This window comes from Amphiura filiformis, chromosome 14, assembly GCF_039555335.1.
Source record: "Amphiura filiformis chromosome 14, Afil_fr2py, whole genome shotgun sequence".
Lineage (NCBI taxonomy): Eukaryota > Metazoa > Echinodermata > Ophiuroidea > Amphilepidida > Amphiuridae > Amphiura > Amphiura filiformis.
Window position 1 is genome coordinate 14,566,114 of NC_092641.1, and position 27,651 is coordinate 14,593,764.

Genomic DNA, 27,651 nt, shown 5'->3' on the forward strand with positions numbered 1-27,651 from the left:
AACAATCATTATGTTGCTCATTTTCAAGAATGCTGGTTAACAAAAAGTAGACCATTGTCTCATTTCGTGAACAAAGGTCCACATACCATTGTTTCCTTGCGTTTCCTTTATAATCGGTTACCCAACTGAACCTATAATACCAGCTCATTGCGATACCGCACATGTAAAACAGACACATGTGCACAACCAGAGAAGATCTGATTTAATCAGTTGAGTTATTTTCAATGAGTGTTATCTTGGTTTAATAGCTTTTAATGGGGTTTAAGTCCTGCAAAGGTCGTGGTGAATTCTACTGTAGACATGACTGCATCATGCGCCACCCTGTATTATAAATATTTTCCCCTGCAGCTTAATACTCCGTTGGTGAGTGACGGGCGATTGGTGTTTCACAGAACGCAAGAAAAGGAGTCCTATCTGATTGGCTAGAAATCGATCGCTAGATCGCTCAGTGATGATCTCGAACAGAATCGCCATGCGTAGCTGTTGAAAAAACGAGAGGATTCGCCGTACTATCACGGCAATTTTTGATTCTACCAAGCCTAATAAATGATGATCAAAATGGATTTTATGAAAGAAAGGGATATTGGAGAAAATATAAGGTTACTTTATGATTTAATTTTATACGCAGGTATGCTATTGATTATAGATTTCGAAAAAGCGTTTGATTCCGTTTCTCATAAATTCATTCTTTTACAAAATGGATCAAACTTTTTTTTATAACAAAAGTCAATCCTCTGTTTTGGTTAAATGCAAACTCATCAACGAAATTCGATTTAGGTAGAGGTTTCAGACAGGGGGATCCTTTGACCTCTTATATCTTTCTAATTTGTGCTGAAATGTTGGGCTGTCTCATCCGAAAAAATACTGATATACCGTATATGGTATTACAGTTGAAAATGAAAATTGTAAAATCACCCAATACGCTGATGACTCGACTGTGATCTTAAATGGAAGTAATGAGAGTTAACTACAAACGTTAAAAATTTTTTGTTTGAGCGTTTATCAGGGTTGAAAGTAAATGATGATAATATTATGGAGTCGGTGACAAAGTTAATGCATCATTGGTGTAAAAGAAACTTAAGATGCAGTTATTTTGAAGAATAACTATAGTCAATTTCCTACTGTTACCAAAGTTTAACAACCTTGTTCTTTCTATTCCTAACCCGTCAGAAGACTTTATAAAGGATTTACAAAAGCAAATCTATAATTTTATTTGGAAAGGTACAAGAGATAAAATAAGTAGAGATCAATTGTCAAATGATTATTCTGAAGGTGGATTAAGATTGGTTGAGGTATATTTGTTCTTTGAAGCACTGAAATGTACATGGATTAGACGAATTGTAAATGGAAATATTGAATATTTTCTCAAAAATTCTAAGGTAAAGAAAAAGCACAATGCTAATACAATTGATGATGTTTTAAGATCATGTACCACCAAATTGGGAAAAGTAATCAGTTTTTTTAAACGCTTTTTTGGAAAAAAAAGGTCCGAATTTTGGGAAGAAAGTCCACTTTCACAAAATAGCCCCCCCCAATGAAATCCTGCGTACGGGCCTGTACAGCAGGTATTGATTTTGTCTCTGACCTTGTCCATGTTAACCAAAACCGTTTTCTCTTTCTTCATGAAATTGACACGAATTATTGATTAAGGCTACATTTTTTTAATACAACAATGTAATTCGCGCAATTAAGAGTAATTTCAAGCATCTATTTCAGGAAAACACTACATTTATTCCAATTCCTAAGCCGTTTATCCCATTTCATTTAAGTTTTATTTTAAAAGATAAAAAAGGTTGCAGATCAATCTGCAAACAACTTATGTCCCCAAAGATACCAAGAGCAAAACAAAAATGGGAAGTAAAATTGAATAGTAGCTTTTCAGATGATGAATGGAAGATATACTCTTTGTTGCCATTTAAAGGGCATATATATATATTGCTCGGACAAGTTTAACTCCATTCGAAGAGAATAATTATTACATTAAAAGTTGAGACTCGTTGCAATTTTTGTATTCGCATTTCTCCTGAAAAAAGAGAAATAGTGTCGGTAAAATGCTGCCTCGTACGGGTCCTTCCCCCTGAAGCATTTGCATTTAGCATATGAGCCAAATGTTCTATAGCATAGTAACACCACATGCATTCATATCATTTAATGAATAATATATTATACAAACATATTGGGTTAAGCAACTGAAATAATGGGGACTGATGTTACTCTGACTGCAGTCAGAGGGCTAGTACAGTATGGCTAGTAGCATACACAGGTAGATCATCACAGCGGCTTTCGCCATCGGGCCAAAGTGTTTTTAAAATGTGTAAAAACAACTTTGTTTTAATGCTAATTATTGCATTTTCTAGGGAAGTCTGATTATCTTTATAAAATAGCCGAGTGGGCGGGTTTTCGCTGAAATATTTTGTGTGTAAAAACGGAAGCATTCCATGTATAAAGGAATATCTGAATATTAACTGCACAACATGTAGAACGATTCGTGATATCCAATTGTGGTACAGTTAGTGTTGTTTAGGAGGGGGAGAATTTTATTTAAATTTTATATACGTCAAAATATTTTTTGAATTTAGTGGAAATAAACGCCCAAAAATGATGAAAAATCTACACAGAACCCCGATAAAGATTACTGAATCGTTTTTATGGTAATCTAATCTTCTATTTTCTAAAAACATCTTAGGGGTTCTATGCGAAAATCTTCTATACATTGCACGGACCAATATACCATGAACGATGCAGTCAAAATCGATACTGCACAATACACGTATTGTTGTATTTCTATTCTATATCCGAGATATGTTGGAGTTGCCTATAGCCTATATGTTTAAAATTCGATCTGGCTACCGACAACTCATGTGGTTTAATGGATTAGCGCGCTGGACTTGGGGATCCTGTATTAGCTTCGGTGTGGGTTCAAGGCCCACCTCTGCCAAACTGAAATTCACTTTTTTTTTTAAATTTCATAATAATTTGGGAAATGAGACTGGGCGAATTTATGTATGGCGAAGGCCGCTGTGGTAGATCATATCAGCAATCATAGCTCAAAACCTGACCTCCAGTTGTGGAGTAGTTCTTTGGTTATGTATCACCACCTTCCTGACTGATCAGAAGACATGTGTTTTATATAGGCCTAATCCATACACTGCCTACTTCTTTGCAGCTATGTGGAGCTAAGGTGGGGGCAGTTCCTGGGGGGTCATGTGACTTCCGTATGGCCTGGGCACTCTCTTTTAAAGGTTTTTTTAATTTAAGATAAGTATATTTTGCTTCACCGATGTTTTGAGTGTTTTTATGATTGTAGCGTATTGGCTGCATAAGATTGTAGCATTAGATACTAACCTTAAAGTCATAATGTACGATCTTATAATATGAATTTGGTTAATTTTTTCAAACATATTTTTTGGCATATTTGTAATGTTTTCACAACTTGCACCTAAATGGAATCAGCCAAATTTGTTGTGTTTGTAGGTAAACAGAACAAAGTTCGACATAAAGTCATAATTCAAGAAATTATGACTTTATGTCCGCCCATAGAACTGCGTGTTAAACGGCCAAAATAACAAGCAGTGTTTCTTTCACGTTACCTTGTTATTTCAGCTCAAAATGGACAGAGACCATTCTCGATCATTATTACTAGTATTATTTCAGCATTTTGAGTATATAATGACAGAATTAAAATTGGAAGGAAATCGTACATTAAGCCTTTAAGTCATTTATTTGATATTATTATTATTTTACCATAGCAAATATTATTTTGTATTATTGCACTTTTCAGACTTGCTTCTGTTTTTGGCCTAGCTGTTAACGCCATATAAAGCGATGTAAATGATAGAGATGATTATGGTGATGATAATTACAATGATGATGAAAAACAAGATGTAGAAAAAGTGATGATGATGATGGTGACGACGATGATGGTGATGATCATGATGTTGTTTATGATGTTGATGTTTATGCTAATGTTGAAGATGAAGTTGCTGCTGCTGCTGTTGCAGTAGTAGAACTAGAAGTAGTAGTTGTAGTCGTGGTAGTAATAATAGTAGTGGTAGTAGTAGTAGTAGTAGTAGTAGTAGTTGTAGTAGTAGTAGTAGTAGTAGTAGTAGTAGTAGTAGTAGTAGTAGTAGTAGTAGTAGTAGTAGTAGTAGTAGTAGTAGTAGTAGTAGTAGTAGTAGTAATAGTAGTAGTGGTAGTGGTAGTAGCAATAGTAGTAGTAGTAGTAGTAGTAGTAGTAGTAGTAGTAGTAGTAGTAGTAGTAGTAGTAGTAGTAGTAGTAGTAGTAGTAGTAGTAGTAGTAGTAGTAGTAGTAGTAGTAGTAGTAGTAGTAGTAGTAGTAGTAGTAGTAGTAGTAGTAGTAGTAGTAGTAGCAGCAGTAGTAGTAGTAGTAGTAGTAGTAGTATTGATATTGTTATTATTGTTATTTTCATTATTAGGAAAGCAAAGCAACCAGTAGTGATGCAATGGATTCTAATTTCAGGACAACAGATGATTCAAAGATTGGTAAATTAAATCATATTCGATCACTTACATTGTAGCCTTATTATGCATCACCATACCATTAAGTTTCAAGAGTAGAGACAGTTTGGCTACCGTTACAATAATAGAGGAGGGTGCAGAGCAAAATTTTCAAAACTCTCTTACGGTCATATATCAATTCATGTGACAACGTCAACGGGCAAAACGGCAAGGGTCAAATCCAAGATTTATTTGAAGTATTTAATGGCTACATACTCTTTATTTCTTTACCTGCATAAGCAGTGCACACAAAAGTGTCTATTGGCGATCCCAAATTATTTTCACCAATCACCACTGGCTACGAAACAAGTCTTGCACAAGATATTATTCCCTAACCATTACGTCACGTCACGTCACGTCACAAGTATTTTTTCACTGCGGTTTTGTTTTCTTCATTATAATTTCAGGCGAAATATGCATTTGTCGATTCAATTATTCTGCTAGGGAAGACGACGAAGTGACAGTCCAAGAAGGCGAAAGATGTTATATTATAGAGAAGTATGTACATTTTGTCATGATAACACGGTAGGCCCATGATTAGGTTAAAACAGAACAAAGCAAACAGAATGTTGTCAACTTGATTGTTGACAAAGTTCATGTAAAAGCACAATACTTGGCATGTAGATTCTTTGGGTCACTGTATGTTCGTTGTATCTGATCCAGAAATGCACTTACTTGAGTACGTTTCAGCAAATACTATTGCCTTTGTCAGCACTTGATGATGGAGTGACTGCATCTACACACAACCGACGCTAGAGAGATTTCCAGCGTGATTTTTTGAGTTGCCAGTTGGTTTCTGCTTCTAGGGATTTTTAATCAGCTATTTCAAAATTATAGCTTAATCCAATACATTTTAATTTCTGGGTAAAAATGCCATTTTTGGTGATTTTTGTTCAGTTTTTACCAAAAAATGTAATTTTTACATACATGTCGGAAAAATGATTTATGCATCATGGAAAATGTATCAATTTACTAAGATGGATGTTAGTATCAAAAAAGTCAATCATAACATTTTTCTGTGACCTATGGTTTTTGACCTATGACCTCTTGGAATTCATAAGTAGGCATAAAATGCATGTTTTTAGTCGTTTTGGTCATTTTGGCCAAAATTGGACCCGTTTTCAATTTTAAGAAATTTCTTGCATTAAAAAAGTTTGAATTACACTTTATGTTATTGATATGCAGGTCTTCTTTAATTTTAAGCTATTAGGAGAATTCAAAGAATAGACAATTTCCATGGAAACGGTCATTTACACCCATCTTTTGTGAATTTAACTGGGAAATTAGCTCTATTACACGGAATATCTGCTTTAAAATGAGCATTTTTGTTCGTTGTCATGGAAACTGCATTCTCTTTGAATTCTCTCAATAGCTTAACATTAAAGAAGCATTGTTTATCAATAAAGGTAAGTGTAATTAAAACTTTTGTAATGCAAGAAATTGCTCAAACTTGTGAAAAGGGGTCAATTTTTGGCCAAAATGACCAAAAATCACTAAAAACGTGCATTTTAGGCCTACCTATGAATTCCAAGAGTTCAGAGGTCAAAACCCACAGAAAAGGTCACAGCAAAATGTAGTGATTGACTTTTTTGATCCAGACATCCATCTTAGTAAATTGATTCGCTTTTCAAGATGCATATGTCATTTTTCAAAAATATTTCCCATGTTAAAATTACATTTTTTTTGTCAAAACTGAACAAAAATCACCCAAAAACCCGATAAATCGGCAGTACTTAGAATTGCAAAATCGGCAAAAATAAAGTATTTCTAAACTACTCATTTTTAGTCATAAATCAAGGGCAGTCCTAAGTTTCATTCTGGAAAATATGACGATCAAATTTTGTGAACTTTATTTGTACATCAATTTCAATATTGCCCATTGTGTTTTTCATGGGTAACTTATGTTTCTAAGGAAAACACGTTACCATTAGATTGAAAGGAGTACTGCAAGCTCTTTTGTTTACAATGCATAAACTAATTGTTTTGGCATAAAACAATGCAATACCGGCTTTTAGTTCAAAAAGATTTGTTTGTTAAAGAGGAATTGATTGGATTAAAAAAGAGTTGAAAAAGAACTGAAAATTTAGATGAAATTTACAATTAGGATTTATTTATTTATTTATATTTTATTTATAACATTCGGCCGAAGCCAGGCTAAAATAAAATAAATCTGAATAACACAAACTATTTTTATAGATCAGGTTAGGGATGAAATCAAAACTCAATTGGTGGTCAATCGCTGGTTCTGGCCAGCTCCATATCTATGCATGTTTTGTCAAAAAATAAATCAATTTGTTAGCATTCATAAATTAAAATTGCTAAGCCCAATAGTGCTCAGAGGCTACTAAGTTTAAGGGATGCCATCCGGATATGACGGGACAGGGATATTGGAAGAGGTCCGATTTTAGATGCAGGAGGAAAACCGGAGCACCCGGAGATCGGCAACCAAACTCACATGTGGCACCGCGGGGAATTGAACCCCGGCCACAGCGGTGGGAAGCGAGTGAGAAGACCACTACACTAACCCGCCCTCCCAGAGAGGATACTTTTCATTGAGCGTTTTTTTTTCTGTAATGCCCTTTCCTAAATCCTAAGTACTTATAATGCATAGTGTCGTTATAAGAAAACAATACACGGGTAATCGGGCGCGATTTAGTAAAAAATAATGGTAACGTATGTTTTTGTCACGTAGGTTACATTTTAACTTTAAAATGCCCGACAAGTATGTTGGAAATGGGTTAATGAAATAATATTAATACATCAAGTACACCTGTATAATTTGCTCAATAGTTTATAGTCACTTTTTTGTTTTAATTCCGCACTTTATGGTAACGTATGTTACATTTCTTAACCATACGGTCTGAACCATCGAATTTCCTGGGATTTCTTTCTCAATTACATAAATCATGTGAACCTGAAAACATTACTATCATATAACTTGTGTTCGCATCCAAACTAGTCTCCTACAGAGCTAGTTGTTACTGGTATGCTCGTGATAGCCGCAAACAGTCTGGCTGGATACTACATCCGAACACAACTGCAACAAGCTCATGGTGGCGCTATGCTGAGACAAATATATCTATAGGAAGCACCCATTCAATCGCCTTTGGTGCATCGAACCAGAGAAGATGAGAATATATTCTTATCTTCTCTGATCGAAACCACTTTCCTTGGTTTTTATATGCAAATACGACTGGCTGTATCTATTCGCCGTCGAAGTGACGTAATAATCGGACTAAGAGCATTATTATTGGTAGTATTGCTTTAATTTCTAAGATCGACATATATTTAGCTTTCTTAGGAATTTTAGATTTTAGAAATTGCACGTTTCTAATGGAAGTTACAAGATATTGGGTAAAATGGTGAATTCCAAGTTTTGACAAAAAAAACCTATTTTGAAAACCTGTAAAATTACTAACCGTTCAGCACAAACATAATTGGAAAATGTTATGCAGGTACATTTGTTGTGTCCTGTTATTACTTCACTAAAAAGTCGATATCTATCGATTATTTATGATGTTACGAAGCAATCCTTGCATGGAATAAAGGATTTGTTACGCTTGAGTGACATCTATGCTTTCGTTGGCGGCGGTTTTGAAGACAATTATTGCGGTGTGTGAGTTTCATCATTTGAAATGCCGGCAGAGATAGATTTGCCATAAAAGTATAAAGAAGGTTCATCCTTAGTGCCACAGCATATATTTATTCCCTTGAAACAGATTCATCAGGATCGTTCATAGTTCATTAGATTGATAAAGGTTCTTTTTCAGATTCAATAAAATGATACTACTCACTCAGAAATATTATGTCAATTCCTATCAGGAATCTTGTTCACTCTGATACTTGTGTTTCTAGATGTTTTAAGAACCGGCAACACTTCTGTCTGGATTTGATGACATCACCAAACGTTCTTGTTGCCCGAGAATATATGACCTGGTCATAAATTTTGTCCAATCTGTAAGCCCCTCGTCCTTGTTCATGATGTCTTTCCATCTACTTCTAATCCATATTGCTTCCTTTAACCAGCGTGTCGTTTTGTCGGATTCTTGATAAATGACCTGAGCCCACCAAATCACGTGATTTTGGTGTGCAACATGTTCTGCAGTAGCTGATTTGTGGATTTCTGAAGCTAATGCTTTTCTTTGCGACCTGATGAAGCTTTTGGCGCTCACTTTCTCACTTTCCGATATGTGTTCTGTTAGCCTAGTCTCAAACAAGCGGCCTGTTTCACCGATGTAAGTTTAGGGCAATTCTGCAACGGGATCTCGTAGATAACCTCGACCGATTGTAATCTGGTAATGGGTCGCGCCTGTCTTACGGCTGGACGATGGTGATAAAGGATCTGTTGGTGCTATTTACCTAAATCAAAGTTTATTTTAGTGTTGTGCGCCCTCGATCTCATTCACCCTCTCATTGCCAGGGCTAATTGCACATCACATTCAGGGCTCATTGCTCTCATGTTTTTCTTGGAAACTGCTGCCATTTTGAAACCATTCCATGTGTTTGAGTGCTGGGATCGTCGGGCCGTATACTATATTTTACCATAGAATATTCATAATTATCTTTTGTGTCTGATTAAACCAGCTAAGAAGAAATCAAGAGCAGGTAATAAAGCTTCTTTTAAGATACTTTAAATGTATCCTTTGTCATCTGATGCATCTGAATTTCAAGTAGTTTATTCATGCGTTGAAAGCAGTATTGGAAGACGGTTTCGGCACAATCACATGATCAGGGGAGTGATCCAAGTTTGCTCCTACAGGATCCATGTGTTATGATGTATGATGCCTTTGCGCTGTAAATTACACACATACATTTTCAGTAATATCAATGTCACGCCAAAATGAATCCAGATGTGATTTTTGGGGATGTGGTTAGTAGTGGTGGTTTAGGGTTAGGGCGTATAGGTGCGCCTGGCTACAGAGCGCATAGCTCTGTAGCCAGACGCCTATGTTCAAGGGTATTAGGTTTGGTAGGCATCATTTTTGCCCGACGACGGTAGCTCCTATTGGCCCCGTTACAGAAAAAGAGAACAAAATATATTTCCCAATGCAATGTATACATTTTCACATGAAAATAAATAAGAGTTAAAATGGATGTGCAAATAAATTACTGACATAGACGGGGATTGAACCCTGACCGCCGGCGTGAGAGACGAGTGAACTAACTACTACACCACACGACCTTACTGATACCTTAGTGGAACTTTTAATATATAACAGTGTGTAAACTACAAATTAATCTCAATAATAGCTTTTATATAAGTCACGCTGCACACCGACGATATTATATACAAAGTCACAAGGTCTTGTGGTATAGGATATAAAAATCATAATGAGGCGAATATTGCACAACGCCCTGGAGTGAAATAAGAATCGTTTGGCAATGTTAAATGAAGATCCATAAACAGTACCCTAGGCCTAAATGGCGATGAACGTTGTTCCAAAAACACGCCATTAATGTCAAAACAGTACAAAATTTACCCCTTATTCCCAAAACGACGTGCGATGGTCTACGTGTTTATTAAAAGCCGATGCGTAGCTCATATATATCTGCGTGGGTCCCCCGGAGCAAAAAATAATACTTAAAACAACGCTGTGAGGTCGCCACTTCTTAAAAGTTTCCAAAAAATGGCCCTAAAACTCACAATAAGAGTCCAATACAAGAATCAACTGCAGAAATTCATACTTTAATAATCTATCTTCATGTATAACCGGGTATTTGGGATAATGGCCGTCCCGTTATCTTGCTATTTGATGACAAAATCAGCCGATTAATCTGTCTTACCAAGGCCGAAATATCATCATCATGGGATCCCCGTCTTGGTTTCTTGCTCGCTAGCGCGTATTGGACGTTGGCGGCGGGGTGTTAGCGTCAAGCTATTGATATAAAAGTCACAGAATAAGTAGGAGACGTGTGTGTCATTGTATTGCCCTTATTAAAATTAGATACACTGTTGACTATATAATTATTTTTAATATTTTTTCAAACACGGTATAAATCATTCTGGGACACCCTGTATTATTCTAACAACCAGAAATAAACCCCATTATCATATAAATAATACTGTTGTTGTCTTTTTAAAGCTAATTGAAAATAGATAATTTAATATGCCTAGTGTTTGCTAAATAATATTTTACTCTAGCATTTTAAGTTTTGGTTTAAAATGTTGTTGTATAGGCCCTATTTTTTCAGTATAAAACTTTAAAAAAAACCCGTTTTCACGACTGTTTTTATAACCCGACATTGATATGTTATCAAAATGTTTTAACTAAAACCAAAAACACATGCATTATCATGTTTTAAAAACATTTTGGTGTTAGCTGGGTAGTATCCATAAGAAATACAATCGGACAGCTGTTTAACGCAATGGAATAGCAATGGTGATAAACGACGTGACATGAACTGCTATTGCCCGCCCAAAACAGACCATTCATACTGCATTATGTCGTAAGACGACATGATCTTGCCTAAAACTCGGCATTCTCCACACACTAATGAATAGGAAATCTGTCCGTTCGATTTCGCGTCGAAAAATTTCTAAATCTGTTCACTTCTTCTCATACTAGGTCAAATTTGTAACCAAAAAAATTGATTTTATTACATATCTCTACTCCTTCAATTTGGATACTTTGAATCGCTTAATAACATGACAAACACAACATTCATGGAACGGCATTATTTTGCTACCAACCGCAACCGGTACGGGAATTCTACGGTTGGCCAACTCACAATGGATTTCACCCTCTAGAGGACATACTGGGGCAATCTCTCTACAGTACGACGGCAACTTCGTGACCTCTTTTGTTCGACAGACAATTTATACGGATTGGTGAGCACGGGTTACGTAACACAATGTTGAAATTTTAGCCGGCAAACGCGTTTTATCAAAATAGCTCCAGAAATGGAAGACACGGGTCGTATATTGTTCCATTTATGTACCCTAACCACAGATAAGATATGAAACATATGTGTAAAGCAATAAATAACGTGTAAAAGTTGAATTAAATGGAAAATAGAGAAGCTTGAACATATCCAAAGTAGCTCGGGAAATGAGAAAAATTGCATGTCACGAACACCAAAATGTTCATATCATTAAGCAAGAAAACGCGCCTAAATCCAAAATGGGTTTCATGTTTATATAATAACTAAAGTTAGCTTGCCTGAATATTTCATGAATTTTGGTTGGGGTATATTCCTAGTCGTATATTGAACATGTTGAAATGTTTATCTTTGTGCGTGACTACTGTCACGCGATATATTGTACGGCCGATGTTTTTCCTGCAAAGAAACTTTAATTGTCAATTGTCCATTGTTGGTTATTTACCTTGAAAATAATACTCCCAACGTTCAAACAATTTTAAAGTCAGCATTAAGGTTTGTGTTACATTATTTGGACAGTGTTAAGGTTACACGAAGAAATGTATAAAAAAATAAAGATGTTCTCTAAAACCGCGTTTTCTCAGCAATCAAATATCGCAGTGAGTCAAATGTTGGTGCATGGATGTATCTTTACATTATTTTTGTGTGTTTATACAAATTTTTAGAAAATCCTTCGTTTAAATCATTTTACGCACCATGTTCACAAGATCAAAAATGCGTTCCATGCAGTTTTTTTCAAATTTTCGCTCCGTTTAAAACCACAGTGATTGTTTTTCCTTGTTTGTATTGTACTACAAATCGACCAAAGAAATAATGTTGCCATGGGGAAGAACCAATTACAGTACCGATTAAATTGTATTAACCCGTTTTGGGGAACAATTTTCGAGAATCTTGTACCACAAAACACTGCTATGTAACATTATCGATATCTGGATTGTGGAACGTTAATTTTGATTTCTAACTGCCTACATTATTTCTCAAATGTCTGTCGCTTACTTTACCATTTGAATTTCACTCCAAATTTAAGCTACTTTTGCAAAAAAACGAGGTTTTTCGCCATCGATACCTCCAACATTTACAGCGGTAATGAGCTTGTTTATCATAAGAGCCTGTTATGCACTATTCCATAATAGTCAGTTTGAGATAAATCAATTTCATATGTCCCTTCAGTGGCTCAATCGGTTAGCGCGCCGGACTCACGTTTGACTATATAATACTATACTTTTGAGCTGGAAAATTTGGTACGTGTTCGAATCCCTACGTGGTCCATTCCGTTTATTTTATTTTATTTTATTTTTCTCTCACTTTTTTTCCCTTTTCTTGTTCGTTTCTTTCTTTCTGACTGCAGCGATTGATTGTTTTTGCCCGTTTTTTTTCATTATATAATTCAGGAATTTTTAGGCTATACTAGTCTATTTAGGCGCGGCCTATAAATATACTTTTACAAATTAGATTATTGGTTGTTGGTTTTGTTATTGTTGTAGGCCTAGATATTGCATAATCAGGGTATAAATAGGCCTACCAGGCCTATTATAGCCTACTAGGAAGCATTGATTTATTTGTATTTAACCTTAATTTATTCCAGAAATAGAATACACGAGTGAGCCACTGAGTGGGAATAACATTGCTATTTATATTACCGAATCTATCAAATCACTGGTATGGCTTAGTGGTAAATATTTGGAAGTTCGATCTTGGTTCGAACCCCGCTAGCACCTCTCTTTACACAGCCGAGAGCTGTGTTTTGTTTCTTACGAGATCGTCTACCTTTCTTCTGTCAACCTTTACATTTGCTCTAGCACTGACATGCTTGTACCGATTTTGACCTAACTTTGCCACAACCATCATTGACCATGCCCCTACATGTCACATGAAAATTGTGGGGTCAAAGGTCACGCAGGGATCATAGGGGTCAAAAAAGTGATTTCAGCTAAAAATGCATCTTCTCCCACAAATTACGTAGGACAGTGACGCCACTTGCACACATGCAGTGTTATTACCCAGTGTCTATGTGGTGTACACAGATTTGGGGTCAAAGGTCATTAAGGGGTCACTTCCGGTATAAATCGAAATATCTTCAAAAAAATTTATTAGCTAAGAAAAACATAGGAGAGTGATGGTATATTCACACATGAATTGTGTTTACCCAATGTATATGTGGTATTTTTTTATTTGGGGTCAAAGGTTATTAAGGGGTCACTTCCTGTATAAAACAAAATATCTTCAAAAAATTTTATCGGCCAAGAAAAACATGGCACACTGACGGTATATTCACACATGAATTGATGTCACCTAGTGTACACGTGGTATTTTTTTCGGCGGGGTCAAAGGTCATTAAGGGGTCACTTTCGATGTCTGACCGAATACTTTCAAAATACTTCTTCAAAGGTTCTTTCGATAGTATTGAACAATTTTCTATAATAGATAATTGTCCTTTCCTTTTGATGCTAAAACGCTCGTTACACAGCCGTCTTTTTTCTTACAGGATCTTCTTACACAGCCGTGACGTTAGTCACGGCTGTGTCTTTTTTCTTACAGGTTCTTCTTACACAGCCGTGACGTTAGTCACGGCTGTGTCTTTTTTCTTACAGGTTCTTTCTGCCGACCACTTCATTTGCTCTAGCACTTACATGCTTACACCGATTTTGACCTAACTTGGTCATAACCATCATTGACCATGCCCCTACATGTCATATGAAACTCGTGGGGTCAAAGGTCACGCAGGGGTCATAGGGGTCAAAAACGTGATTTCAACTCAAAATGCTTCTTCTCTCACAGATTTGGGGTCAAAGGTCATTAAAGGGTCACTTCCGGTATAAAACGAAAAATCTTCAAAAATTTTTATTTGCTAAGAAAAACATAGGACAGTAACGGTATGTTCACACATAAATTGTAGTTACCCTGTGTATATGTGGTATTTTTTTTTATTTAGGGTCAAAGGTCATTAAGGGGCCACTTCCGGTATAAAACTAAAATACCTTTAAAATGCTTCTTCTCCCACAAATTACGTAGGACAGTGACACCACTTGCACACATGCATTGTTATTACCCAGTGTCTATGGGGTCCTCACAGATTTGGGGTCAAAGGTCATTAAGGGGTCACTTCCGGTATAAAACGAAAAACCTTCAACATTTTTTATTTGCTAAGAAAAACATAGGACAGTAACGATATGTTCACACATGAATTGTGGTTACCCAATTCATATGTGGTATTTTTTTATTTTGGGTCAAAGGTCATTGAGGGGTTACTTCCGGTCTGAGACGAAAACCTTCAAAATGCCCCTTCTGCCACAAATAACATAGCAAAGTGGTGCCACGTGCACCCATACATTGACATTAGCCACTGTCTATGGGCGTTTTTATATATTTTGGGGTCAAAGGTCATTAAGGGGTCACAACACGGCTGTGTTCGTGGTCTTAGACCACAGCTAAGTCTAGTTACACAGCCGTGACGTTAGTCACGGCTGTGTCTTTTTTCTTACAGGTTCTTTCTTCTTTCTTTCTTTCTTTCTTCTTTCTTCTGCCGACCACTACATTTGCTCTAGCACTTACATGCTTGTACCGATTTTGACCTAACTTGGTCACAACCATCATTGACCATGCCCCTACACGTCATATGAAACTCGTGGGGTCAAAGGTCAAGCAGGGGTCATAGGGGTCAAAAACGTGATTTCAACTCAAAATGCTTCTTCTCTCACAGATTACGTAGGAGAGTGACACCACTTGCACACATGCATTGTTATTATCCAGTGTCTATGGGGTCCTCACAGATTTGGGGTCAAAGGTCATTAAGGGGTCACTTCCGGTATAAAACGAAAAACCTTCAAAAATTTTTATTTGCTAAGAAAAACGTAGGACAGTAACGGTATGTTCAAGAATAAATTGTAGTTACTCTGTGCATATGTGGTATTTTTTTATTTAGGGTCAAATGTCATTAAGGGGCTACTTCCGGTATTAAACGAAATTCCTTTAAAATGCTTCTTCTCCCACAAATAATGTATGACAGTGACGCCACTTGCACACATGCATTGTTATTACCCAGTGTCTATGGGGTCCTCACAAATTTGGAATCAAAGGTCATTAAGGGGTCACTTCCGGTATAAAACGAAAAACCTTCAACATTTTTTATTTGCTAAGAAACACATTGGAGGGTGATGGTATATTCACACGTGAATTGTGTTTACCTATTGTACATGTGGTATTTTTTCATTTGGGGTCAAAGGTCATTAAGGGGTCACTTGCGGTCTGACACGAAAAACCTTCAAAATGCCCCTTTCTGCCACAAATAACATAGCAAAGTGGTGCCACTTGGACCCATTCATTGACATTAGCCAATGTCTATGGGCGTTTTATATATTTTGAGGTCAAAGGTCATTAAGGCGTCAAAACACGGCTGTGTTCGTGGTCTTAGACCACAGCTAAGTCTAGTTCTTTCTTCTTCTTCTGTCAACATCATAATCAGCCATCGTAGCCACATGCTTTCAGGCATGTTGACCATACTTGGTCAGTAGAACCGTTTGGTGGTGCCACAGATGTCACATGATCAACTTCCGGTCAAATGTCATCCACTTCCGGTCAATGGCCAAAAGTTGGATTTTCACTAAAAATGCTACTCCTCCCACATATTACATAGCACCGTGATGTCACTTACACACATGCATTATCTATAGCCAGTGTCTAAAAGTTCCTCACAGAATTGTGATCAAAGGTCATTAAGGGGTCACTTCCGGTAAAAGTCTGACAAATTTGTAAAAAATATTCAAAAAATCACTGTCCTTACAAATTACATAGCAGAGAGTCGCCATTAGCACACGTGGATTGCTAATAGCTAGGGTCTTTAGGATGCCTACAGTTTTGGGGTCAAAGGTCATTAAGGGGTTACTTCCGGTCAAAAATCAAAATTATCAAAAAAGTTTAAAAAATTTTTATCTCAAAATGTAAACAGACCAGAGTAACATAATCATCATACATGAATCAGTGTTATCTGATGTATGCATGGTATTTTTATTTTGGGGGTCAAAGGTCATTAGGGGTCACTTCTTGTTTTTAGTAAAATAACTTTAAGAATTTTTATCTCGACAACTAAACAAAGTAGAATTTTTTAATTAAAATTGGAACAATGCATTTTGTCGGTGTATATAAGGGGTTTTTTCTTTGAAGTAAAAGGTCATTAAGGGGGTCAAAAAGTCAATCATAAATTTAAAAAAAATCAAAATCCATGTATAAGTTCTGATTAAGCTGAATTCATCAGGAATATTCCTTATGACATCCTAAGCACTATGTAATATTTTTGCGGGGTCAAAGGTAATTAAGGGATCACTTCCGGTTCTCACAGATTCATTTGTCACTGCTGGCTGTGCATGCTCGCGGTCGCAGGCGAACGCAATCAGATCTCGTTGCACAGCCGCCATCGGCGCTGTGCATTGTTTTTACCGCGTTCTTCTTCTTGCACATCCGCCATCGGCGATGTGCATTCTTTTTACCGCGTTCTTCTTCTTCTTCTTCTTCTTTCTTTCTTCTGTCAACATCATAATCAGCCATCGTAGCCACATGCTTTCAGGCATGTTGACCATACTTGGTCAGTATAACCGTTTGGTGGTGCCACAGATGTCACATGATCAACTTCCGGTCAAATGTCATCCACTTCCGGTCAATGGCCAAAACTTGGATTTTCACTAAAAATGCTTCTTCTTCCACATATTACATAGCATCGTAACGTCACTTACACACATGCATCATCTATAGCCAGTGTCTAAAAGTTATACCACAAAATTGGAATCAAAGGTCATTAAGGGGTCACTTCCGGTAAAAGTCTGAAAAATTTGTAAAAATATTCAAAAAATCACTGTCTTTACAAATTACATAGCAGAGAGTCGCCATTAGCACACATGCATCGCTACTAGCTAGGGTCTTTAGGATGCCTACAGTTTTGGGGTCAAAGGTCATTAAGGGGTTACTTCCGGTCAAAAACCAAAAATATCAAAAAAGTTACAAAATTTTTTATCTCAAAATGTAAACAAACCAGAGTAATATACCCATCATACATGAATTAGTGTTACATGATGTATGCATGGTATTTTTATTTTGGGGGTCAAAGGTCATTAAGGGGTCACTTCCTGTTTTTAGCTAAATAACTTCAAGAATTTTTATCTCGACAACTAAACATAGTAGAATTTTTTAATTAAAATTGGAACAATGCATTTTGTCGGTGTACATAAGGTTTTTTTTTCATTGAAGTCAAAGGTCATTAAGGGGGTCAAAAGGTCAATCATAAATTTAAAAAAAATCAAAATCCATGTATAAGTTCCGATTAAGCTGAAATTCACCAGGAATGGTTATGAGGCGTCACTTCCGGTGTTAAACAAAATACCTTCTAAAATACCTGGCGGTTGTGCATGCTCGCGGTCGCAGGCGACCGCAACCATATCTAGTTTCTTTCTTTCTTTCTTCTGTCAACATCATAATCAGCCATCGTAGCCACATGCTTTCAGGCATGTTGACCATATTTGGTCAGTAGAACCGTTTGGTGGTGCCACAGATGTCACATGATCAACTTCCGGTCAAATGTCATCCACTTCCGGTCAATGGCCAAAACTTGGATTTTCACTAAAATGCTACTCCTCCCACATATTACATAGCACCGTGACGTCACTTACACACATGCATCATCTATAGCCAGTGTCTAAAAGTTATACCACAAAATTAGAATCAAAGGTCATTAAGGGGTAACTTCCGGTAAAGTCTGAAAAATTTGTAAAAAATATTCAAAAAAATCACTGTCTTTACAAATTACATAGCAGAGAGTCGCCATTAGCACACATGCATCGCTACTAGGTAGGGTCTTTAGGATGCCTACAGTTTTGGGGTCAAAGGTCATTAAGGGGTTACTTCCGGTCAAAACCAAAATTATCAAAAAGTTTAAAAAATTGTATCTCAAAATGTAAACAGACCAGAGTAATATAATCATCATACATGAATTAGTGTTACCTGATGTATGCATGGTATTTTTATTTTGTGCGTCAAAGGTCATGAAGGGGTCACTTCCTGTTTTTAGCTAAATAAGTTTGAGAATTTTTATCTCGACAACTAAACAAAGTAGAATTTTTAAATTAAAATGGGAACAATGCATTTTATCAGTGTACATTAGGTTTTTTTTCATTGAGGTCAAAGGTCATTAAGGGGGTCAAAAGGTCAATCATAAATTTAAAAAAAATCAAAATTCATGTATAAGTTCCGATTAAGCTGAAATTCACCAGGAATATTCCTTATGACATCCTAAGCACTATGTAATATTTTTGCGGGGTCAAAGGTAATTAAGGGATCACTTCCGGTTCTCACAGATTCGGGGTCATAACTCATCTGTCACTGCTGGCTGTGCATACTCGCGGTCGCAGGCGAACGCAATCAGATCTCGTTTCTTCTTCTGTCAACCACGTTCGTGCCTCTAGCTCCGCAAGGCATTGGCAGATTTCAACCATACTTGACCCAAATGACCACTGGGCTTGCGCAAAACTTCCATTTGACTTTGACCTGGCTGTGACCTTTGACCTAGCTACAATGGTCAAAAACGTGATTTTTTTGCTTTTTCTTAGCAAAACGTGACATTTTGCGTGATTTGCCACGTTTCGCCCTAGCTCTGCTATGCTTTGACCGATTTTGACCATGCTTGGTCACAAACACCACTGACCATGTCCCCACATGTTACATGACATTGAACTCCATTTGACCTTTGACCTGCTCACAATGGCTAAAATGCGATTTTTACTATAAAATGTATCTTCTTCCACAAATAACATGTGATGGTGACATGCTTAGGTCATATAACTTGACTTTGGTCGGTGTCTATAGGGTGTTCACAGATAAGGGGTCAAAGGTCATTAAGGGGGTCATTTCGGTCTGAAAGCTAAAATATTCAAAAAATCACTGTTTTTACAAATTACATAGCAGAGTGTTGTCATTAGCACATGCATTGCTACCAACCAGGGTCTTTGGGGTGTCTACAGTTTTGGGGTCAAAGGTCATTAAGGGGTCGCTTCCGGTCAAAAACCAAAAATCATCAAATATTTTTTTATTTTTTTATCTCAAAACGTAAAGTAACATAAACTTCATATATGCATTAGTGTTACCCGATGTATGCACGGTATTTTTCTTTTTTGGTCAAAGGTCATTTAGACGTCATTTCCGGTTTAAAGCTAAATAACTTCAAGAATTTTTATCTCCATAACTAAGCAAAGTAGATTTTTTAAATTTAAACTGTAACAATGCATTTTCTCGGTGTAGATGAGGTTTTTTTTAAATTGGGGTCAAAGGTCATTAAGGGGGTCAAAACGTCAAATTTGCCAATTTTTTTTTTAATTACGGAAAAGTGGCTATATCTCAGCCTATGGAAGACGGATTAAGCCCCTATATGCTACAGTGATGCAGCATTAATGGTGGGGGAAGTCTATAATAGCCTCGGCCCAAATGGTCAAAGTTTAAGGTCAAAAAGTTGAAAATCCATTTTCGGGCCGTCTTGTGTGCCATGTCGCGGCATGGCTGGTGGTCTAGTTACACAGCCGTGACGTTAGTCACTTTTTCTTACAGGTTCTTTCTTTCTTTCTTCTTCTTCTGTCAACCATTACATTTGCTCTAGCACTCACATGCTTACATCGATTTTGACCTAACTTGGTCACAATGATCATTGACCATGCCCCTACATGTCACATGAAACTTGTGGGGTCAAAGGTCACGCAGGGGTCACAGGGGTCAAAAACGTGATTTCAACTAAAAATGCATCTTCTCCCACAACTTACATAGGACAGCGACGCCACTAGCACATATGCATTGTTACTACCCAGTGTCTATGTGGTGTATACAGATTTGGGGTCAAAGGTCATTAAGGGGTCACTTCCGGTATAAAACGAAATACCTTCAAAATTTTTTATTAGCTAAGTAAAACATAGCACAGTAACGGTATGTTCACATATGATCTGCAGTCACCTAATGTATATGTGGTATTTTTTTTATTTGGGGTCAAAGCTCATTAAGAGGTCACTTCCGGTATAAAAAGAAATACCTTTAAAATGCATCTTCTTCCACAAATTATGTGGGACAGAGACGCCACTTGCACATATGCATTGTTATTACCCAGTGTCTATGGGGTGTACACAGATTTAATGTCAAAGGTCATTAAGGGGTCACTTCCGGTATAAAACGAAATACCTTCAAAAATTGTTATTAGCTAAGTAAAACATGGGACAGTATCGGTATGTTCACACATGATCTGCAGTCACCCAATGTATGTGTGGTATTTTTTTTTGGGTCAAATCTCATTAAGGGGTCACTTCCGGTATAAAACGAAATACCTTTAAAATTCATCTTCTTCCACAGATTCTGTAGGACAGAGACGCCACTTGCACACATGCATTGCTATTACTCAGTGTCTATGGGGTGTACACAGATTTGGGGTCAAAGGTCATTAAGGGGTCACGTCCGGTATAAAACGAAAAACCTTCAAAATTTTTTATTTGCTAAGAAAAACATAGGACAGTAACGGTATGTTCACACATGATTTGTGGTTACCCAATTCATATGTGGTATTTTTTTATTTGGGGTCAAATGTCATTAAGGGGTCACTTCCGGTCTGAGACGAAAAACCTTCAAAATGCGTCTTCTGCCACAAGTAACATGGCAAAGTGATGCCACGTGCACACATGCGTTGACATTAGCCAATGTCTATGGGCGTTTTCATATATTTTGGGGTCAAAGGTCAATAAGCGGTCACAACACGGCTGTGTTCGTGGTCTTAGACCACAGCTAAGTCTAGTTCTTTCTTCTTCTGTCAACCATTACATTTGCTCTAGCACTCACACGCTTACATCGATTTTGACCTAACTTGGTCACAATGATCATTGACCGTGCCCCTACATGTCACATGAAACTCGTGGGGTCAAAGGTCACGCAGGGGTCATAGGGTCAAAAACGTGATTTCAACTAAAATGCATCTTCTCCCACAACTTACGTATGACAGCAACGCTACTTGCACACATGAATTGTTATTACCCAGTGTCTATGGGGTCCTATCAGATTTGGGGTCAAAGGTCATTAAGGGGTCACTTCCGGTATAAAACGAAAAACCTTCAAAATTTTTATTAGCTAAGTAAAACATAGCACAGTAACGGTATGTTCACATATGATCTGTAGTCACCCAATGTATATGTGGTATTTTTTTTACTTGGGGTCAAAGCTCATTATGGGTCACTTCCGGTATAAAAAGAAATACCTTTAAAATGCATCTTCTTCCACAAATTATGTGGAACAGAGACGCCACTTGCACACATGTATTGTTATTACCCAGTGTCTATGGGGTGTACACAGATTTGGGGTCAAAGGTCATTAAGGGGTCACTTCCGGTAAAAAACGTAATATCTTAAACAAATTTTTATAAGCTAAGCAAAACATGGGACAGTAACGTTATGTTCACACGTGATCTGCAGTCACCCAATGTATATGTGGTATTTTTTTTATTTGGGGTCAAATCTCATTAAGGGTCACTTCCGGTATAAACGAAATACCTTTAAAATGCATCTTCTTCCACAGATTCTGTAGGACAGTGACGCCACTTGCACACATGCATTGTTATTACCCAGTGTCTATGGGGTGTACACAGATTTGGGGTCAAAGGTCATTAAGGGGTCACTTCCGGTATAAAACGAAATACCTTCAAAATTTTTCATTAGCTAAGTTAAACATGGGACAGTAACGGTATGTTCACACATGATCTGCAGTCACCCAATGTATATGTGGTATTTTTTTATTCGGGGTCAAATCTCATTAAGGGGTCACTTCCGGTATAAAACGAAATACCTTTAAAATGCATCTTCTTCCACAGATTCTGTAGGACAGTGACGCCACTTGCACACATGCATTGTTATTACCCAGTGTCTATGGGGTGTACACAGATTTGGGGTCAAAGGTCATTAAGGGGCCACTTCCGGTATAAAACGAAAAACCTTCAATTTATTTTATTTGCTAAGAAAAACATAGGACAGTAAGGGTATGTTCACACACATATATTATATATTAGACTTTATTTCAACACGGAAAGCCCAATTCAACAAAAGTTGTTCTTCCTTGGGGCCGTGCATAAACAAACATACATGTACAAAATAACAAATAATTACACAAGCTTATTATCTAGACTTAAACATATAACAAACTCAAAATTATTAATTGTCAAGCCAAAATGATACTTATGGTTACATACATACATACCATGCTTACAGGCATGGCTTTATGATTTTTTAAGATTATTTTTGAAAGTATACAATGTTGGAGAGTTTTGGATATTATTTTCTAGTTCATTCCAGCTTACAGCACCTCTATATGACAGACTGCGCTTTTTGTACTCTGTTCTTGGCAGGGGAATAGTTACATTGCTTTGGCTCTGACGAAAATTATAGGTATTGTTTAAGTGACTGAAAATATTACTCAAATAAGGAGGTGCAAGATGATTTAAGATTTTGTAGGTTAAAATTAAACAATTTGAGTTTTGTCTGTCAATTAATGGTTTCCAATTAAGTTCAGCACGGACATCTATGCTAGGTGTGTCCCATTGTGCACCACAGATAGTTCTTGCAGCCCTGTTTTGAATAACTTGAAGTTTCTTTGAAACAGTAACACCACAATTTCCCCATACAACATTACAATAATCTAAGTGCGGCAGAACAATAGCATTATACACAGTACATAAAATATCCTTAGGGAGACTATTTGCCCTGCATTGTTTGAGCATGAACATACCTTTTAGACTTTTTTACGTACATTATTGATTTGCTCATTCCAAGTTAATGTGTCATCAATAATTACACCCAGATGTTTACATTTATTAACTTTCTTTATAGTTACACCATTTATGTTGATAGATAATTCATTAACACTGTTCTTAATTGTATTGAGTCTTTGTCTAGATCCTATTAGCATAAATTCAGTTTTATCAGTATTCAGACTAAGTTTATTACTTTGTAACCAATTATTTATAATTTTTAAATCATTATTAATACATTCCGTGATATCATTTGATGAGTTAGAGGCATAGTACAACACAGTATCATCTGCATACATATTAACTTTACAATGAGAAACATAATTTGGTAAATCATTTATATAAATGAGAAAAGCGAGTGGTCCGTCAATTGAGCCCTGGGGCATTCCACAAACAGTTTCTTTAAAGTCTGATAGAGTCCCATTTACAGATGTACATTGGGTGCGACCAGAAAGATAACTAGTAAACCACTTAATACAATATTCACCTACTTTATACATTTTAAGCTTACTCAAGAAGATATTATGGTCTACGGTGTCAAATGCTTTCTTCAGATCCAGCAGACATAATCCAATTAAATTACCTTTATCAATTTCATTATACCAGTCCTCCGTGATGTTTATAAGAGAAGAAGAAGTGGAGTGAGATGGCCGGAAACCAGATTGGTTTATATTAATTAAACAATTTACATTTAAGTACTCGTACAGTTGATCAAACACGGTCCTTTCAATAATTTTAGAGATAACAACTAGAATTGAGATAGGTCTATAATTGCTAGGATCATTGGGATCACCAGCTTTAAATACAGGAATCACCTTTGCACGTTTCCAGCATGTAGGAAAAGTACATGATGCAAAAGAATTATTTATTAAATAAGTTACAGTTGGTGTGATTACTGGTGATGCTATTTTCAGCAGTCGAGATGGAATGTTATCTAAACCAGTAGCTTTATCATTTGCTAACTTATTGAGTTGATTGAATACATAGTCATTTGATACATTTACAAATTCAAAATGTGACTGATCAGTTTGCTGCTTTTCATTGACTTCATAATTACAAAAGTTATTTTTAGCAATCTTACTTGCAAGTTTAGGGCCTATATTGGCAAAAAAATTGTTCAATTCATTTGCTTTATCCTTAGGTTCAGTTAGTGCCAGGCCATTTTCAGAGTTAATAACAGAGATTTTTGTATTTTTACCTTTAGATGGAACAATATGCCGTAGATGTTCCCAGCTTTTTTAATATTATTCTTGTGTGCATCAAAACCTTGTTTAAGAAACTCTTTCTTTTTATCTTTTATAAGTTTGTTAGTTTCGTTTCTAATTTTACGGACATTTTCCCAGCATTTGTTATCATTACTTGATTTAATAGCAATTTGTTTAAGTTTGTCACGTTTACGCATCATATTTAGCACATCATCGGTGATCCATGGAGAACACTTTTTACGAATTCTATGCTTTTTATTAGGTGCATGCCTGTCAATTACTTCAAGAAATAATTTTTCAAATAGTTCAGCTGAAGTGTTAACATTACCAGTATTAAATACACTATCCCAGTTTGTTTGACACAAATCATTTAAGAAGTCAGTTTCATTGAATTTCTTGTAAGAACGAGATGTTCTGAAGTTATGTTTATCTGCATGCATTTTATCATCATCATTTTCATTTGTTGGTTCATTACATATCCTGTGTTTTTTACCCCATATTGCATATGATATTGAATGGTCACTTAAACCAACATGAATTACTCCAGAATCACATATCTTAGAAGGATTTGTACAATATATAACATCAATGAGTGTTTCACTATTCTTAGTTATCCTGGTTGGTTCCTTAATTAATTGTACAAGGTTCATATTACTACAAATTTCTTTGAGTCTATTTGTATAACAATGAGGAGTGCTTGTTAATAGATCACAATTTAGATCACCCATAAGTATATAATCTTTACCTTCTGACTCAACTACTTGAAGAAGATGATTAAGATGATTGAATAGATCAATAGCTGATCCAGGCACTCTATACCATAATATAACTATAATGGGCTTCCTTTTAAGAGGCATTAGTTCAATAGTAAGCAGTTCAAGTTCATTTGAAGCTAAATCATCTCTTACTTTGTGAATACAGTTTTTGTTTACATAAAAAGCTACACCGCCACGCCTATTATTAACATAATTTCCATTTAGTACTCTATCATGTCTATACAAAAAATAATTATCAATATCTATAATGTCATCTGATATATGTTCATTTAAGAAAGTTTCACCAAGTCCCATTACATCAATGGGATTATCATTAAGTATATGTTTTAGCTCATCAATATTACCAGTAAGACTGCAAATGTTTAGGTTTGCTAAAACAATATTTTTCCCATGTGTATTAAGAACTTTGTAGGGATTAAAATTATTCAAGTGATTAATATCATTAATATCACTGTCTTTACTGATTTGGTTTGAATTGTCACTTGATATATTCAAACTATTTTTTGCTTTCAATGCCCATACAAACTTCACTAATATCATTTAAAACATAATCAGTATAGCTGTCATTGCTATTTTCAGCCCTATTTTCATTTAAAAGGTGGATGCTAGTTGTTAATTCGTTGATCACTTCGTCACCATTTTTTGAACATGAATTGTGGTTACCCAATTCATATGTGGTATTTTCTTGTTTGGGGTCAAATGTCATTAAGGGGTCACTTCCGGTCTGAGACGAAAAACCTTCAAAATGCCCCTTCTGCCACAAGTAACATGGCAAAGTGATGCCACGTGCACACATGCGTTGACATTACCAATGTCTATGGGCGTTTTCATATATTTTGGGGTCAAAGGTCATTAAGGGGTCACAACACGGCTGTGTTCGTGGACTTAGACCACAGCTAAGTCTAGTTGATTTTTGATTTTACTTTAACTCATTTTTTAAAATCCTAGTTTTCATATTTATACAATTTCGGGCAAATGTCGGGCAAGTTTTGTTACTACAAAAATTATAACAATATTTATAATATTAGTAAATAACTGTCAGGAAGGTTTTCCGTTACATTTGAAGCAGAAGTAGCGAGATAAAATGAAAGAAAACACTTAATATCCTGACCGCTTAACTGTGGTGTTCTATGGGGGACTTAATGTCTTGATAAGACATTAAAGTTATAGTTTGATCAGCTCGTAATAGGCGGGAAATGTTAGGCTTACCACTATGCTGAAAAGTAGACCCACGTTAAAAGTGCTATTAGTTGTCATATCTGTCTTTATTTTGTGTGTTAAAGAAAGATAGGTCTTGAATTAATAATTCGTGAAGCTTCTGGCGATATGTCCCTAGACAATTCTCAAAATATAATAGTTTGATATTAATCCGCGATGTCCATTGTGTAAAAATTCCAAAAATGCCAAAATATTATGTTTGAAATTCGTGCATCTCATGATTTGATATGTATGCATAAAAGCTCTTAAAATATGTTGTCGATAGGGGATGGGTCTAGTCCAAATAAAAAAATCGTGAAAATCTGTGTTGACGTTCCTTTATTTGATATATATTCTTGAACTTTTAAAAATTACTTATTTGATATGCTTTATTTCATATTGAAAGCTACTGAACTTGAATGCAATTTTTAAAAAAGATATCAACTCGAATGTAGGATTAGGCCTAAATATGACATACTTAGTTGCTGTCGTACTGTCTAGTTTTTGTGTCAGTTCCTGTTGTGTCAGTTCCAGAAGAACTGACACCTTCTAAGGCAGGTTTGACGATCATGTGACAAATCGAATCTGTGACGTCAATATTGATATCGATATCAATTAGGCTGTTCCAGTTAAATTACATACCCATTGGCCATTGGCCGTTCCATTTAATTTACATACTCCCTCCGAAATAATGCCCCAAAATAGCTGTTCCTTTTAATTTACACACTCCCTCTGAAATGGCTGTTCCATTTAATTCACATACTCTCTGGAATAGCTTCCCCTTAATCAAATTGCATATTGTGAATTTCAATCTATCAAATTGCATAGCTTCACTGTGAATGAGAGAGATTTTTTCAACTTTTTTTTAAAATTTACTCATAGGTTACTCATTTAGTGGATGTTTTAATGTTGTAACTATTTCCAGATAAATAAACATTTCAGTTGAAAACCCCTAAGGTTAAATAAGAAATTAAATAAAAAGAAATGAATGCGAACCAGCCCTTCAATTCAAATTCTGCAATACATGTATTTCCATTAAAAATCTGCTTGTTATCTCACGCAATTGAATAATAATAATAACCGTGTCAGATTGAACTGACACCAATTTTTTTTCAGGAATTTCGTGTTTGACCATAAATCCCTCAAGCAACCTGTCATGGTTTATAAAAGGAATTAATGCGAGATTAAAAAACATTACCACTTTTCTGAGAGTAGTCTTTACTCAAGAAATTAACAATGGAAGTTAAAGCATTCGTAAAAATTATAATTACTT

General features: G+C 36.1%; 1 protein-coding gene across 1 annotated transcript in view; it reads left to right on the forward strand.

Annotated features, from left to right (window-relative positions):
- Positions 1–27,651, forward strand: part of LOC140169762 (uncharacterized) — a 123,081-nt gene that overhangs the window by 68,900 nt on the left and 26,530 nt on the right. Inside the window, exons 21-22 of the mRNA XM_072193068.1 lie at positions 4,437–4,503; positions 4,926–5,016. Of these exons, the coding sequence (XP_072049169.1) occupies positions 4,437–4,503; positions 4,926–5,016 (158 nt within the window). The remainder of the gene's footprint in view (positions 1–4,436; positions 4,504–4,925; positions 5,017–27,651) is intronic.